General features: G+C 36.1%; 1 protein-coding gene across 2 annotated transcripts in view; it reads left to right on the top strand.

Moving 5' to 3' along the window:
- fbxl7 (F-box and leucine-rich repeat protein 7) overlaps window positions 1-14,940 on the top strand; it is a 32,932-nt gene that overhangs the window by 2,227 nt on the left and 15,765 nt on the right. Inside the window, exon 2 of one of the 2 annotated variants that reach the window (XM_052615651.1) lies at window positions 997-1,086. In XM_052615651.1, the coding sequence (XP_052471611.1) occupies window positions 997-1,086 (90 nt within the window). Of the gene's footprint in view, window positions 1-996; window positions 1,087-11,938; window positions 12,045-14,940 lie in introns of those variants that run through there. The other variant, XM_052615660.1, reaches the window with a different exon arrangement.

Below are 14,940 nucleotides of genomic sequence, written 5' to 3'. Positions count from 1 at the left end.
AAGTGATATCACTAGGAGACTATTTAGTGCAAAACAGGTTTGTTTACCGAGCAAAACACATTTTTTGCTCGGCAATGTGGAAGCTCCATCAGTCAGGCCATTTATGGTCAAATAAAAGCTTATGGGGTTGTGTTCTCTCTCTCATCGAGACTGTAAACATGCTTCATATGTGACCTGATGCTCTCGAGTGCCATTGAAACAAACAGGAGTGTTTAGGAAACTTTCACACCAGGGCTTGTTGTTTTAGGTTTACCGATGTCGAAAAAACAGAAATACATTTGTTCTGCTGGTTATTGGCTGTGTCGATTCAAAATAAATCAGAAAACAAAGAGGAATCAGCACAACTAACCAAATTGCAAATTAGAAGAAACACGAGGCTTAGGTTTACTTTTGTCTTTCCTAATTTGGAATCAACTTTTCAGATATTATAAAACAAAATGCTTTCTCGTGGAGCGTTCCAAAGAAGTTCGTCATCACAAAAAATAAATAAGTAAATAAATAAATAAAAGTTGTTTTGGTTTCTAGTTTCCTAGTAACTTTGATCACCTGATTATATATATATTTTTTATGTGATGAAATTTAGCAGGGACTGTGTTTATTTAGACAGTTTTTCTCCAATGTGAGTTGTAAGACAGCTTTAGCTTTCATTTTTTTTCTTGTCCCTGCCATTCGGGAGGATCTGTGGGAGGCATCGGGTTTGTTATTCTAAGTTTGTGATGGACAGAAAAAGAATGCCTGGCATTTATCATAAGATTTGGTGAACCCTGTCGCATTGACTTCTTTTGAACATTACACAGTCATGTGTTATTTGTGCACGCTTGTTTTGTGTATTGTGAGCATTATATACATACACGTATGATTATGCTAAATAGAAGCTGTGCTGATGTTTACATAGAACAGTATATCTTTCTATTTCTTTTGCTTTTTAAGGCTAGTATGTTTCTTTATTAGTGTTGGGTGTCCTGATGTGTCCTGGGGTGTTCTTTGTGATTTTAGGGAAAGGCAGTTCCAGTATTTCCTCCGACCTGAGTTCAAGTACAGATCAGACATCAACCAAAGCTCCAAAGAATGCAGCTACCAGTGAAGGTAGGCATATGGTCTTCATTAACCATCACTAGCTAGCCTTTGGTTTTTTCTTGTTTTGCTCCTTTTGACTTGTTGATTATTTTGCTGGACCTTTTTGTTGTTGTTGTGAGGCTATAAAATCGTAAAAATAAACTGGCCTTCACAAATGCTGTGGAGAACATGTTTATTATTATTATTATTATTATTATTATTATTATTATTATTATTATTATTATCTAGTCTCCATATCTGATCTGAATCCATGGTGGTGTTTTGAGTTTGCCTTGGGGAGAAGAATCTGACTGGATGTGTTTGGATGAATTGTGTGAATGTGGATGAAAATAAAATGAGAAATGCTGCTGGGGAACTTGTTAGGCGGACTCTTGAGGCCTTTTCTTGTAGACTTTCTTCGTTTATTTATTCTGGTGGGGTTTTATTAGAACACAGTGGTTGTTATGATTTTGCTCTAATAAATCATGCCCAGAATGAACAACCGATGATTTCAAACAAACACTTAAAGACCCCATAAAGTCAGAATTTGTGTTTTGAGGCTTTCAGTCCAAGCCTGTTAGTTCATATATACACTACTATTTCAAAGTTTAGGGTCAGTAAGTTTGAAAAAAAAAAATCATAAAAGGCACTTTAAATCAAAACTGTTATTTTATTAAAAAATATATATATTTTCAAGTAAATGGTGTTCTATTGAACATTCTCTTCATCAAAGAATATTGGGAATTTTTTTAAATCTCAGTTTCCACAAAAACATTAAGCAGCACAACTGCTGAATATTAATAATAATAGGAAATGTCTCCAGCCGCAAATCAGCATATTCAATTACTTCTAAAGGATCATGTAAAGACTGAAGTAATGGCTGCTTTACCATCACATGAATAAATTCCAGTTTAAAATAAATAAAAATAGAAAACATTAAGTTTAAATTGTAATAATTTTTCACAATATTACATTATTTTCTAGTGGAAAAATGCTGCCTTAACGAGCAGATATAAACATCCGCAGTCTGTCACATCTAGTGGACCCGAATTATTGATGACTCATTCTGCAATATAAACTTTATTGTCTAATCAGATGCTCTCTACAATGAGAATATCCCTCACTTAATGCCTCAAGTAGCAAATCTACTTCATAAACAATAGCAGGAAATAGAATTTCAAAAAGAAAAACACTATATCAACCTGGTAAAGATTTCACTGAGTCTATAAATTAGAAGGTAAATAAAATAATGTGAGAGAGAACAGGCAGTAATCTATGATTCTCAGTGGCTGTGGCTGTAAAATGTGCTGTACATGGACTTGGACTTGGGTTGGAACATGAAGGAGACATGCAGGGGGTGGATAGCGTGTGCAGTGTGGAAGGTTGTTCTCCAGTGAGGGCATCCTCAGAGCCAACCTGCGGTGTGTGTGTGTGTGTGTGTGTGTGTGGTTGCGGCCTGCAGTATATCCAGCCCTCAGCGAGAGCAGATCTCGTCTCTCCTCAGCCTGTCCGCAGTAATGTCAGAGCGGTTCTTCCAATGACTGCCTCTGTGGCTTTGATTTACACCAGCTCCGCCTCAAGCATCGCAGATGGGAAGACGCTGTAGCCTCTATATAGACCAAGTTTCATTGTCTCTCTCTCTGCTTACAGTTTGCAAGGTGTTAAAGGTATAGTTCACCCAAAAATGTACAATGGGGCTCGAAAGTTTGGGCACCCTTAACATGCTTTAAGTATGATCTCTCATATTTTCAAAGATTCTGCAATGGGTGCCCAAACTTTCGAGCCCAACTGTAAATCTTGTCATTATTCAGATACTTATATATGACTTCCTCTCTTCTGCAGAAAATAAAAGATATTCTGAAGAATGTTTTCACTGGTTTATCTATATAATAAAAGTCAGTGGGGTCCAAAACAACAGTGTACTCTAGTGATATGAACACCATTCTATTATCATATCATGGTTTTGCAGAAGAAAGAAAGTCATACAGGATGGGAAACACATCATTTTTGGGTGAATTATCTCTTTCAAAGTCTCTTTTAATGTTTGTAAGCCTAGTTAATGTTACTGCACTGGACATATTGAAGCTATTAAAGTTGGATAGGAGAAAATATTTTAACATGAAAAATGACACAGTTCTCCTTTCAAAGTAATATTACACGTGACATTTACAGCTTATAAGGAAGTTTAAAATAAAACGACAGAACCAAATTAGCAAACCCTGTTTATTCAAAGCTTGAAACTAAACCCACATGAATTGTGGCTGGTCATTTAGTCTCCACATGTTTGCATTTTACAAGGGTAGTTTATGAAATGTATTGTGGACAAACTTGGGAGTCCCTTTTTTTAGTTTGGAGTGCTAGCGAGGCGTTTTTGTGTCTTGAGTTATTTCATTTTAATGTGTATCTGTGGCTCTTCATTGTTTGCCACTGCTGGGATGGAAAAGCCTAGCCACTCATTTGCTCCACACTGAGTCATCTAGCCTCACGGTGTATCAAACCGAGCACTAAACTTGCCACTGTTAGTAGTAAGTCATGGGGCTGTTTGGCTGAGGAGAAGTGGGCAGAGCAGCTTCAGAGCTGTCAGATAGTATTGTGATGAGAGAGCACCCTTTCCTACCAGCACTTCCTCCCTGATAACCTCACAGGAGCTTGAGTCCTGATGCTTGTGCTGTGCTGTGTTTTATTGTGATTAAATGTGTATAGTATAGTAATAGTCAGTTATAACAACAATAACAATAATATCAACAACAAAAAAGATTATTATTAATATTACTATTATTGAATAATGCTATTAGGAATGCTGCCCATTTAACCCTATAAGACCTCCCTGGTTTTTAAAGTTATCTTAGCTATGGATGAAGAATAGGCCTAGCGCTTTTTTTCAATTGAAAGAATGATCAGTTGCAAAAAAGTACCATGTTAATGGTTCCTCCATATACTTAAATGCTTACCTCATGATACAGTACCATTCAGAAGTCTGAAATAAGTGTTTATTTTTTTTATTTTAAAGAAATTATTATTATTATTATTCAGCAAGGATTCATTTAATTTATCAAAAGTGACGATAAAGGCCTTTACATAATTACAAAAATATTTATTTCAAATAAATGATGTTCCTTTGAATTTTTCTATTCATCAAAGAATTGTGAAAAAGTATCAGTTTTGTGATACAACTGTTTTCAACATTGATCATAAAAAATGTTTCTTGAGCAGCAAATCAGCATATTAAAATGTATAAATGTATATAATGTAATGTAAATAGAAATACAGTTATTTCAAATTGCGGTTATACATAATATATTAAACATATTTCACAATATTACAGTTTTTACTGAATTTTCTGTCAAATAAATGCAGTCTTGGTGAGAATAAAATATTTCTTTTAAAAAACATTACAGAGCATTCCTAAATTGTACAATCTTGTGCTGTACAATGATACTGACACAATATGTATAAATCTTCTAAAGAAGCTATAAATCTACTGTAGCTATACATGCAAACCTCTTATTTTAAAGTATGTAGCCAGACCAGATGAGAGCATGGACAAAATCTGTATAAGATATAATTAGCTTAGCATGCTTTGCTAGTCCTGCTGGAAGTAATCACTAGCTACATCTTTAAGAAACATATGTTCTCTGTTTTAATCCCCGAGCTGTAAACTACAACTCTTAAAGATGACCCAAGGAGCTTTTCACGAGGCTGCACGGTTCGTAGTACATTTGGAGGATACTCTTGATTTCGGCTAAGACCAAGCTGATTTATCAGAAGAAGTTTGTTTTAAATTATACGTCAAGGTTATTCCAAAGCAGGGCATGTTCAGCTGTTTTTAATTAAATGAGCTGATGGGAATGTAGTTCTCTTACATCTGAATTTTTCACCGTAGACTTCCCTTATTTTTGTAACAGTTGTTAACTTATTAGCGATGACAGATGTTATACATCACGTCAAATATCTTCCATTCTTCAGTTCGGACCTTGAAATTGGTGTTTGAAACATTCATCCAAGTCTATGATTTCCATGCCTTCAATACTTTTCTCCCTAGACATTACACTAAGGCTCTTACTAAGCTCGAAATAGTTTTGAATTCATGTATGAAAGACTGTGAAAGTAAAAACGTACGTCAGGCCAGTGGAATTCACTCTCCTTGACTGTGGGTTTGAAGGGAGGGCAGACTCACTCCCCAAAGGAGGAGTAGTCTTTATTAGATTAGAAAATTGTTCAATACAATGTTGGAAAGTTGAGAGTGGTAGACATTTTATTAGCTTCATATTCATATATCAGTCGGTCTATGTAAACAAATGAAGGAACACTTTGTGTTGTGCATGTCTTCAATTTGGAAAGCTCTTGAGCAGGGCCCACAAAGCAAGATCCTTGTAGCCTCAAGGGTCGCAAACTAATTTAGTAAATCATATAGTAAATAATTTGTGATATTTCACTTGTAGCGCAGTTAGGTGCAGGACAACCAAAATAATAACATTAATTTTATTTAATATTAAAATAATTTTTATGATGCAGTTAGTAACAACCATAACAAGGTCCTGTTTATCAAGATATGTTTGGGTGATCGGATCACAAGTAGTCAAGGGAGACACATTTATACATTTATACGTTTATACATGGTGTATTAATATCAACTTTTGACCATTTCTCTCCTGATTTTTTTGCAGGCTGAGTTTGTGATCAGTTTACATAAGAATGCAAAAGGGGACACGATAAATGATACAGAGAACAGCAGCTTTTATTAACTTACGATTTCAGCAGGCTAAGTTTAAATCTGTCTGACTAGTGCACTTCAACAACATGTACCGTAATGGCAGTCTTAGTGGCTGTTTCGAGTGCGTTCAACCACATGAGCGTTTACACAACGAAAGCAATCCGGTGGAATGCATTTTCGGCTACCTCTGGAAGTGACTGAAAGTGGACAAGCTCAAAACCTTTCAGACCCCATTTAAACTGCATAAAGCTTTGGATCAAAAATGCATCTTAAAGGTTTTGTTCACCCAAAAATAAAAATTAGGCTGTTTTTTACTCCCCCTGTGGCAGGTGTATATGACTTTCTTCTTTCTGACGCATCCACTAGCTCACTTTTGTACACGGAAGCAGCTCCAGGAGGATGATGAATGAGGTTGGCGTTGCACATGTGCCGGTGAGTCTCTTTGTCACTTCGGAGAGGCGCATGTGAAAGCCTACCTCCATACGTCATCCACCCAGAGCTGCTTCCATGTACAAAAGTGCTTATTACATTTTGAATATGGATATTTTTCTTACAAAAACGCATCGATTTGCCACAGGAGGCCTTTGTTCAAGTTGTGTGAGGCACTTTTTTATGGATTGGTGCTTTTTATTTAACTTCTTTTGGACTGATGCATGCAACACCCGCTGAGAGGCATTAAACAGCTTGAAAGATCAAAGACCGTTTTTAATATAACTCTGACTGGATTTGTCTGATAGAAGAAAGTCATATACATCGAGGATGCCTCTGGGGTAAGTAAAACACAGCCTAATTTTGATTTTTGGGTTAACTAACCCTTTAATACTAGGTGTGAATACAGCCAAAGTGGTAGTATACCTGTAATAGAAAAGGGAAGGTCACTGTAACAGATCACGTGGTATTTAACTATCACACGTGGGAACAACTATTAAGGCTGTCTTGTACTCTAAAGTGATCTGATAAAGAAGGGTTTATGTTGCTGTGCAAAGTGCGGGTCATCTTAGTCTTCTTTTCATGCAGAAATCTGATCTCGTGCGTGCTGAGGAGAGAGGAGTCAAGGTTGAGTTGAAGTTCATGGTGAGAGATACTTTTCCATGTCGAAGAGGTGTCTCGGGGTCACACACACACACACCCTCGTACTTGCATATATATTAATCTCTTTAATGTGGTTTCTTATGTGGCTGCTGGCTACACTCTGTACACACTGACTGATACTGCAGATAATATCTTTTGATTTGAAGGACTGTTGATGCATGCAGCGCTATCATAAATATGAGGAGTTTGTTTTTCCAGGTTTACATCAAATGTTTCAGTAAGACTCAAGTGTGCATTTAAATTTGAAAAAGGTGGATTTGTGGTTTAGTTTCCATACCTGGAAACTTGGGAGTTTATGGAAAGAGTTAGATTCTAGTTAGGATTTTAAAACCTGAATAAGACATTAAAAGGTCTCTGTAGGTCTCCATTTGTCAACATTAGATCTATTGCTTTGGAAATATTTAAGTGAACTGCTATCTAATGAGTCCATTTGCAAATCCAATGTTGTTAGAAAATAAATTAACATTCCTTGACCATTAATAAAGAAAAATTATTTACACTAAAATTTTTAAATAATCTGTTGACATGCGATTTGAATGAGGCATAAAACAGATATAAAGTGACATGTTTTCTTTCTGCATTCATTGCCAGGCAGCTTCATTGCTCTGTAGATGGGATTTATATCAAATCTTCACTCTGCTGAGAATTAATTCTGTAAAGATTTGCTTTGTAGAACACTAGAGCGAGATTGTTGGTACTCTTAACAATACACAGGTACATATGGTTCTTTGTATATATATATATATATATATATATAAATGGAAATGAACTATTGCATGCTTTTTTCCTGAGCAGAATAAGTGGTTGTGACTCACAGATAAAGCAATGCAAAAAAATCATTTTCTATTAATGCGTTCTCTGTTCAATTATTTTAAAAGTGATTGTCCAGTTAGTGTGTCCAGTGACTCCATATCTAGTATGAATGAATGGAACGATTATGGAGAATACACTGAATTGGAAACACTGAAAATGGAATGAAGATGAAAGTTGGGTGTGACTGTCAGATCAAGCAGATCTTTCATTACAGACAAAAATCGCAGTCTATGGCCAACAGTTTCACAGCTGTTGCTGGGTCAGTTCAGGTCCTGCTTTGCTTTAGATTTCCTGCCTTTGCTCTAGAGGTACAAAGCACCTGATTTAAACTTAGTAGAGTAGTTCAGTTTGCACTTCTTCTGCGAGACTCTAGTTCAAGTCCAGGTTTTATTATCTGAGCTCTGGATGGCCTGGTCTGGACAAATTGTCTTTGGCATGACACGGAGTGGGTGTTGGAGAGAAGTCATTGGTAAGGAAGTATGCGGTGCAACACGATAGGATTTGTGAGGTTCCACCCGGAAGATGGCCTTCATAAGTGTATGCCGAATAATCATTTAAGCTTTGAGCTGTGGTGGGAAAGAGATAAAACAGTCTTTTGAACTCATCCGCGGCTCTTCCATGAGAAGGCCAGCCAGATTTACGAGTCCAGAACTGGATTAATGGCATGGATAAAACAAGATCTGAGAGAGTTGTTGCTTAGCCGCTTATATAAGTTTTTGTGACTTCATTATCTTGCAAAGCCCATTGTGAGTTCTGAACTTGGAAAAAAATGTTTAGACTATAAAAATATGTTGTAAAATCTCTGAAAGGCCATGTTATTTCAGCACTGTCCCACAGGTCATTACAAGGTGACTTGCATTAAAGGATAGATTTGAGCTTCATCATTGTCCCCTTAAATTATGCTGAAAATAATTATAATGCAGATTTGCAAGTTTCCTTTATTAAGAAGGCAGTTTGCACTTGCACAATTGGGGTTGGAAAGATTTTATATGTTTTCAACGAAGTCTTAATTATTATAATTTAAAATAATTGTTTTCTATTTGAATAGATTCAAATTAAAATGTAATTTATTCCTGTGATGCAAAGCTGAATTTTCAGCAGTCTTCAGTGTCACATGATCCTTCGGAAATCAGTCTAAAGTGCTGATTTGCTGCTCAAGAAACATTTCCTATTGTTATCATCAGTGTTGAAAACAGTTGTGCTGCTTAATATTTTTGTGGAACCTATTATACATTTTTCAGGACTCTTTAATGAATAAAAAATTCAAAAGTTCACTATTAATAGGAAATCAAAATCCTTTGTAAATGTCTTTATTGGCAATCAAAATAAAAGTCCAAAAAGGTTTTAAGTAAAAACAAAATATTTTTCCTGAAAGTGTATGTCATGTATATTTATGCTTATTGGAGTATTCGGCCATAGAAGTGAGATCACTATGTACGCTTTGTGTAGAAGCTCACTAGGTTTTGAAACATCTCAGACACTATGAAAGGACTATTGAAAAATGTATTTCTCCATTTGGCAACCTTTCCCACTAGTTGGCTTTACCGAAGTACCTGTGGTGTTGAAAACTGCTCAGCAGCAAAGGGAAGTGATTGTTTTTCAAAGGAAATGTCTCACAGGTGTCTGTGTTACAATCCTTCCCAACACAAGGTTTCCCTGTTTAACAAAACGATATGGATTTGGACTGCTGTTTTGTTTTTACCTCTGGATGTATAAGGTGAAGTTTAGCCCAGAGTGTCATGACAAAGCTCTGTGAGGAGGAGAGTTTGGCCACAGCTGAGGAGAGAGGGACCTGCAGCAGGAGAGCAGGGGCTGATTTATCCCAGGCTTTGGGCTTTAGGTTGTAGGTGTATTTTCTTTGTCTGCCTGTTTTCACTGCTGCAGAGATTCAACAGTATACTTTTAAGAGAGGAAATGCATTTGATGTCTGTAGAGACTTGGCAGAGATCGGCATTTAAAGATTCCCATACTCAACCACACATTGTTTTTCTTTCCACAGAGCTTAAGCCTTTCCAAGTCTGACAGAGGTTTGGTAATGCTGCAGGTTTTCAATATTTGAGTCATTCTCCTACTGCTATTTTTCCCCATATAGTGCATTAATAATATAAAGGCAGATATGCACATGGTATTTCTTTAGGCTGATCTCATGAAAGTATATTTCAGTAGCACAATTTTCTGTTTCTGTTTGGCTAACTATTTATACGCAAAAAATTATTTTGGTGTTCATGATACGCATTGGTTAGGTTTAGGGCTGTGGGGTAGATGCGTATTGTATATTCACCAAACTGCATATCATATGCACGCAAAAACTGAGTATTATATGCAAGTCAAACACATGCATATCACATGCATACCAAAGTCAATTTCTGCGTAAAAATAGCACGCCAAATAGAAACAGAAAATTGTGCTGTTGATATACATTTTCATAAGACCAGGCTCATTTCTTGCAGGCTAAAGCGCCATGGACTAAAAATCAATAGGGATGCAAACAGATATTAAAATTAAGGCTAGTATGATATTTATAATTGATAATTATTTTCACTTAGGCCTACTGAAACAATGCTATTTTTTTTTCGGTCCCACTTTATATTAGGTGGCCTAAACTACTATGTACTTACATAAACAAATAAGTACACTGTACTTATTGTGTTCATATTGTATTTTAAAACACCTTTGCTGCTATTGAGGTGGGATAGGGGTAAGGTTAGGGAGAGGGTTGGAGGTATGGTTAAGTTTAAGGGTGGGTTAAGGTGTAAAGTATGGGTCAACAGTGTAATTATAAATGTAATTACAGAAATTAAATACAGTATGTATTTACATGTAGTGTTTTTTTTTTTAAATATAAGTACATTGTAAAAACATGCATGTACACAATAAGTACATTGTACTAAATTATTAATTAGCAGTTAAGGCCACTTAATATAAAGTGGGTCCTTTTTTTCTATATTAATTATATCACAATTATACACCATAATGTCTAAATACTGTAAATAAAAATAAATAAAAATTTAATTGACTGAATTTAGTGAATTTAGGTCTTACATTATAATGTCCTGCATTAAAAACAGATAATCATTTTGATATTTGCTTTACACTTTTATCATCATTGGTGGTTTTTAGTGGAATTCTTATAGAATTATTATTTGTGGAATTGGATACAGACTGGTAAGTTCTGTCACTGGACACCCATGATTGACAACATTTAAATCCTTGATTTTAAACCATGCTGTGCAATATCCAGTTTTATTTGACAGATTTATTTTTACCAAGTTAATTTTTTTTCATATTTATTCATTTTCAAATTATATAGTTTAATATTGTTATATGAAATGAATATTCATTAATTTCAGCAATTTTTATGCATATGTTTTTACTATCCTTAAATCCTTACATTTTTTTATACTATTGTATTATTACTTTATGTATTAAATTACTGGTATTTTTAAAGATTATCTTAAAATAAGCATTATATAATGGAAAAGGTGTCAAAAGAAATTATACATACAAATAAACTATTAAATATCTAATATTGACTGATGCAGATAACTGAAAACAAAAAAATCTAATATCAGCTGTCAATACAGTACTAATTTATCATAATTAACGTGATTAATTTGTGTTAAGTAGCTTAGCTGTGTTTTTTTCTGTTTGTTTCATTTATTTAAAGACAGATTTTCAAATGAGCCACTGACCACTCATAAAGAGCCTAAAATCAGATTTGATTCTGGGCCAGCTGCTTTAAACTCTTGTAAACTCTTCAAAAGACTTGGCGTTCATGCCAAATGACAGGATGATTACAGTGACCACAGCACACCCCTGATTAGTGACATGTAGTTATGTGAAGGAGTAGGATGCTTCGCTTACAGTATATGGTGAAAGAATAAACAAGACCCCCGCTGGACCAGTTTGATGGGGTGGTCCTTTGGTGTGGCATTTATGTAGATACCCAGTCTGCCATCTTTTACTTCAGAACCACCATTATGGGAATGTAGGTGTGGTAGCATGAAAACTGTGCTCAATAATGGCTTATCTAAAGTCTTTTGTGTAATAGTAATTTCCAAAAATGACAGAAAGGAGAATCATCAGCATTTGTCATTCTGCATAACTGATATATGTGGAATGCACAATGTCTCCTCTTGGAGTACAGAGACCTTTGTCTCTCACGGTTGTTTCCTGTAATGGGAAACAGTAGAGAGAACAGGAAATCAGTAGGCAGTTATTTCCATTGTGGCCTAACTACCCTGGTGAGGTCATTACTTCCTTTTAGGAGGCCAGGAGCTGCTTTATAGAAGCATAATCTCCAGTATGAATGTGAAATAATATTGGAATTCTTTTAAATGGACTGGTTGGTTAGTTGGAGAATTGAAATGTGAGTAAAATGTACAGTATTTTTGTATAAAAATGTGTGGTTAGAGACCTTCCCTTTGGGAAGCAGATAATTTATTCACAAATGAAAATTCTCTAATCATTTATCCTGTTCCTATGTATGACTCTCTGGCATCTGTGGAGCTTAAATAAAGATATTTTAAAAAATAGTTTTAGTTACCATTGCCAAAATAATACCTTGCAACATTTCTCAAAATATCTTCTTTTATGCTCCACAGAAGAAATATTCAGTAGGTTTGGAAGGAATCGAGGTTGAGTAAATGACACAATTTAGATTTTTGGATGAACAAATGTTATTTTAGGTAAGGGCAATTTTAAGTCCCTTTTGATGTATGGAACAGGTCGGTGGAAGACAGATAACCTGTAATATTTCATCAAGACGGTGACAGGAACTCTGTAGAAGTACTCCAGTCTTTTTCTGGATTAACAGTATGTTTCCATTTAGCCATGAAATGCGCAGCCCAGTTTGCAGATTAGCTCTTTTAGGTTTTAGAGATTAGATCAGCATAGCACTAATAAGAATCTATGATTAATGAGCTTTGAGGCCAAATGTTTTGGCTGCTTTTCATGTATAAGGCAGAGCGATTGTTTGCGTTCAGCCTGGCATCTGACAGCCACTGTGAGATTTGGTTGCTTCGTGGGCTAGCCAATCACAATTCAGTATGACTAGTTTCTTAGATTTTACTAAATCTGTTAATTCTTTGCCAAAAGATCCATTTAAAGACGTATTTGTGTAGAAACTTCATCTCCATGATCTTGTGGAACAACTCACAAAAAAAATGACTCACAAAAAAAGTTTCATTGTCTTTGCTGTGCACACAGTTTCTTGTATTTAATTTTCTCCGGACGTCATCTGCTAATGTAGAAATTTGTGTGCAGGCAGTGTGTACATGTGGTTAATTTGTGTAAGGGGGCCCAGGCCAGGATGAGGGTGATCAGGCTTCAGACTGTTTCTCCAGATCCTCTCTGCTTTATGCATCACCAGCCAGACTCTCCAAACTGGGGAGGGGAGCGAATGAGAACAGGGCAGACTGGTTAGGAACATGAAATGCCTTTCCTTCGCCTCTTTTACTGTGGCAAAGCCCTGGTTTGAACACCAGATGTTTGAATATTTCCTTTATGATGTTTTTGATTAAGTAAGATGAGTCCTGGACCCATAAGAAGGAATATTTCTAGAACAATATTTATAGTGACACAGTTACTTCACTTCTTTTTAATATGATAATTAGAGAGTGAAAACATCAAAAAGATGCAGTGGTTTGACTTCTCATTATACTGTTATGCACGGAATAAAATAAACAAACGAAACACAAATTGTATGCTCATGCCGGAAACATGTTTTTCAGCACCTAACACTTTGATACCTGATACGGCTTAAGAAGGTGAACTTTTGAACAACATTTGAACTGTGAAAAATTTTAGCTCCCACCATTTTTATCTAGTTTTTAACATGAAAGATACTGCGAACACCTGTAAATTGCTTATTAATATACAGTTAGTGTCAGAATAAAGAGGGGTAACGTGAGTGATTAGTCCATGTGCTCGCTGGTAGTGCATGAGCACAGCTGCTCTTAAAACGCACAAGCGCTGCAGAGCCCCAGAATCTCGCATGAGAAGCTCCAAAGGCATTTTAATCAAAACAAGATGCCCCTCTGGAAGCTGGAAGGGGCACAGCTGAGACCTATGCAGGACCAGCGTCTGTCAGGAACTGTGGTTTAGACTGACAGATGAGCCAAGCGCAGGAGTGCCAGGTCTGTCAACAACCTCTGAACGAGTCAAATGCTGCCGCTGCAGATGGAAAGATCCGTCTCTGCTGTCATGTACCCTAGTACTTATACATTTAAGATTATTTCATTCCTTGGCATGACGTTTGAGCTTAATAGTTCTGACACTTAAGAAAGCAAGTTTGGCTGAATCGAAGTCCTGCAGCAATGGTCTCTGGCCCTCGCCTCCACAATGTTGCAAGTTCCCGGGGTTGCGATGTGAGATCAGATTACTGTCTGCTGCCAGAGGTCACACTTGGTGTCAAAGACACATCAGAGACACATCTGAAGACATTACATTTTGTTTCTTTTAACTAAAACACTGAATTGTAAGAATGGGAGATTTGGTTGTGAGACTGAACTGCACGCAGAGTATGTGAACTGCACTGAGATATATATATATATATATATGTGTGTGTGTGTGTGTGTGTGTAGATAGAGAGAGAGAGTTTACATAGTTAAATACGATTTGTGAAGAAAATGGGTTGTGGATGCTTTTGAAAAGTTTATAGAGAGAAGAGAGCGAGAGAATGAGGTATTTTTATGTTTTTGAAAGAAAGCTGTTATGCTCACAAAAACTCATAAAAACTGTTTTATTATGTATATACATATTTTAATTTAATTTATTCCTGTGTTGGCAAAGTAGAATTTTCAGCAGCTATTACTCCAGTCTTTAGTGTCACTTGATCCTTCAGAAATCATTCCGACCCTCTCATCTTACTGACCCCAAATATAATTTTCAAAAAACACATTATTTTCCACATACTGTACATTATTGTTTCTCCTCTATGCCTGCCTTTCTGAAACGCATTGATTTTTACAAAGCTACTCGGTCTGAAAAGCAAGGTGTGCTCTGATTGGCCAGCTATCCAGTGCGTTGTGATTGGCTGAATACCTCAAGCTTATGGCGGAAATGTTACGCCCCTTAACATATTGTTATGCCGTGTGTCCTGCTGTTCTAACAAATAACGCTACCGATCAGATTATGCTACCAACATTGTACTTATCCTACTGGTAGGTGTACATGATAATAAAAGGTTTTGCTTCGGAATTATGCTACCGTATGTTTTAATGGGAGGTAGCAAAATCTCACAGGGTAGCACAGATCATCAGAAC

Source organism: Carassius gibelio, chromosome A2 (genome assembly GCF_023724105.1).
Source record: "Carassius gibelio isolate Cgi1373 ecotype wild population from Czech Republic chromosome A2, carGib1.2-hapl.c, whole genome shotgun sequence".
NCBI classification, from domain to species: domain Eukaryota; kingdom Metazoa; phylum Chordata; class Actinopteri; order Cypriniformes; family Cyprinidae; genus Carassius; species Carassius gibelio.
Note: the sequence above shows the minus strand (reverse complement) of the source record. Positions and strands in the feature narration are given on the sequence as shown.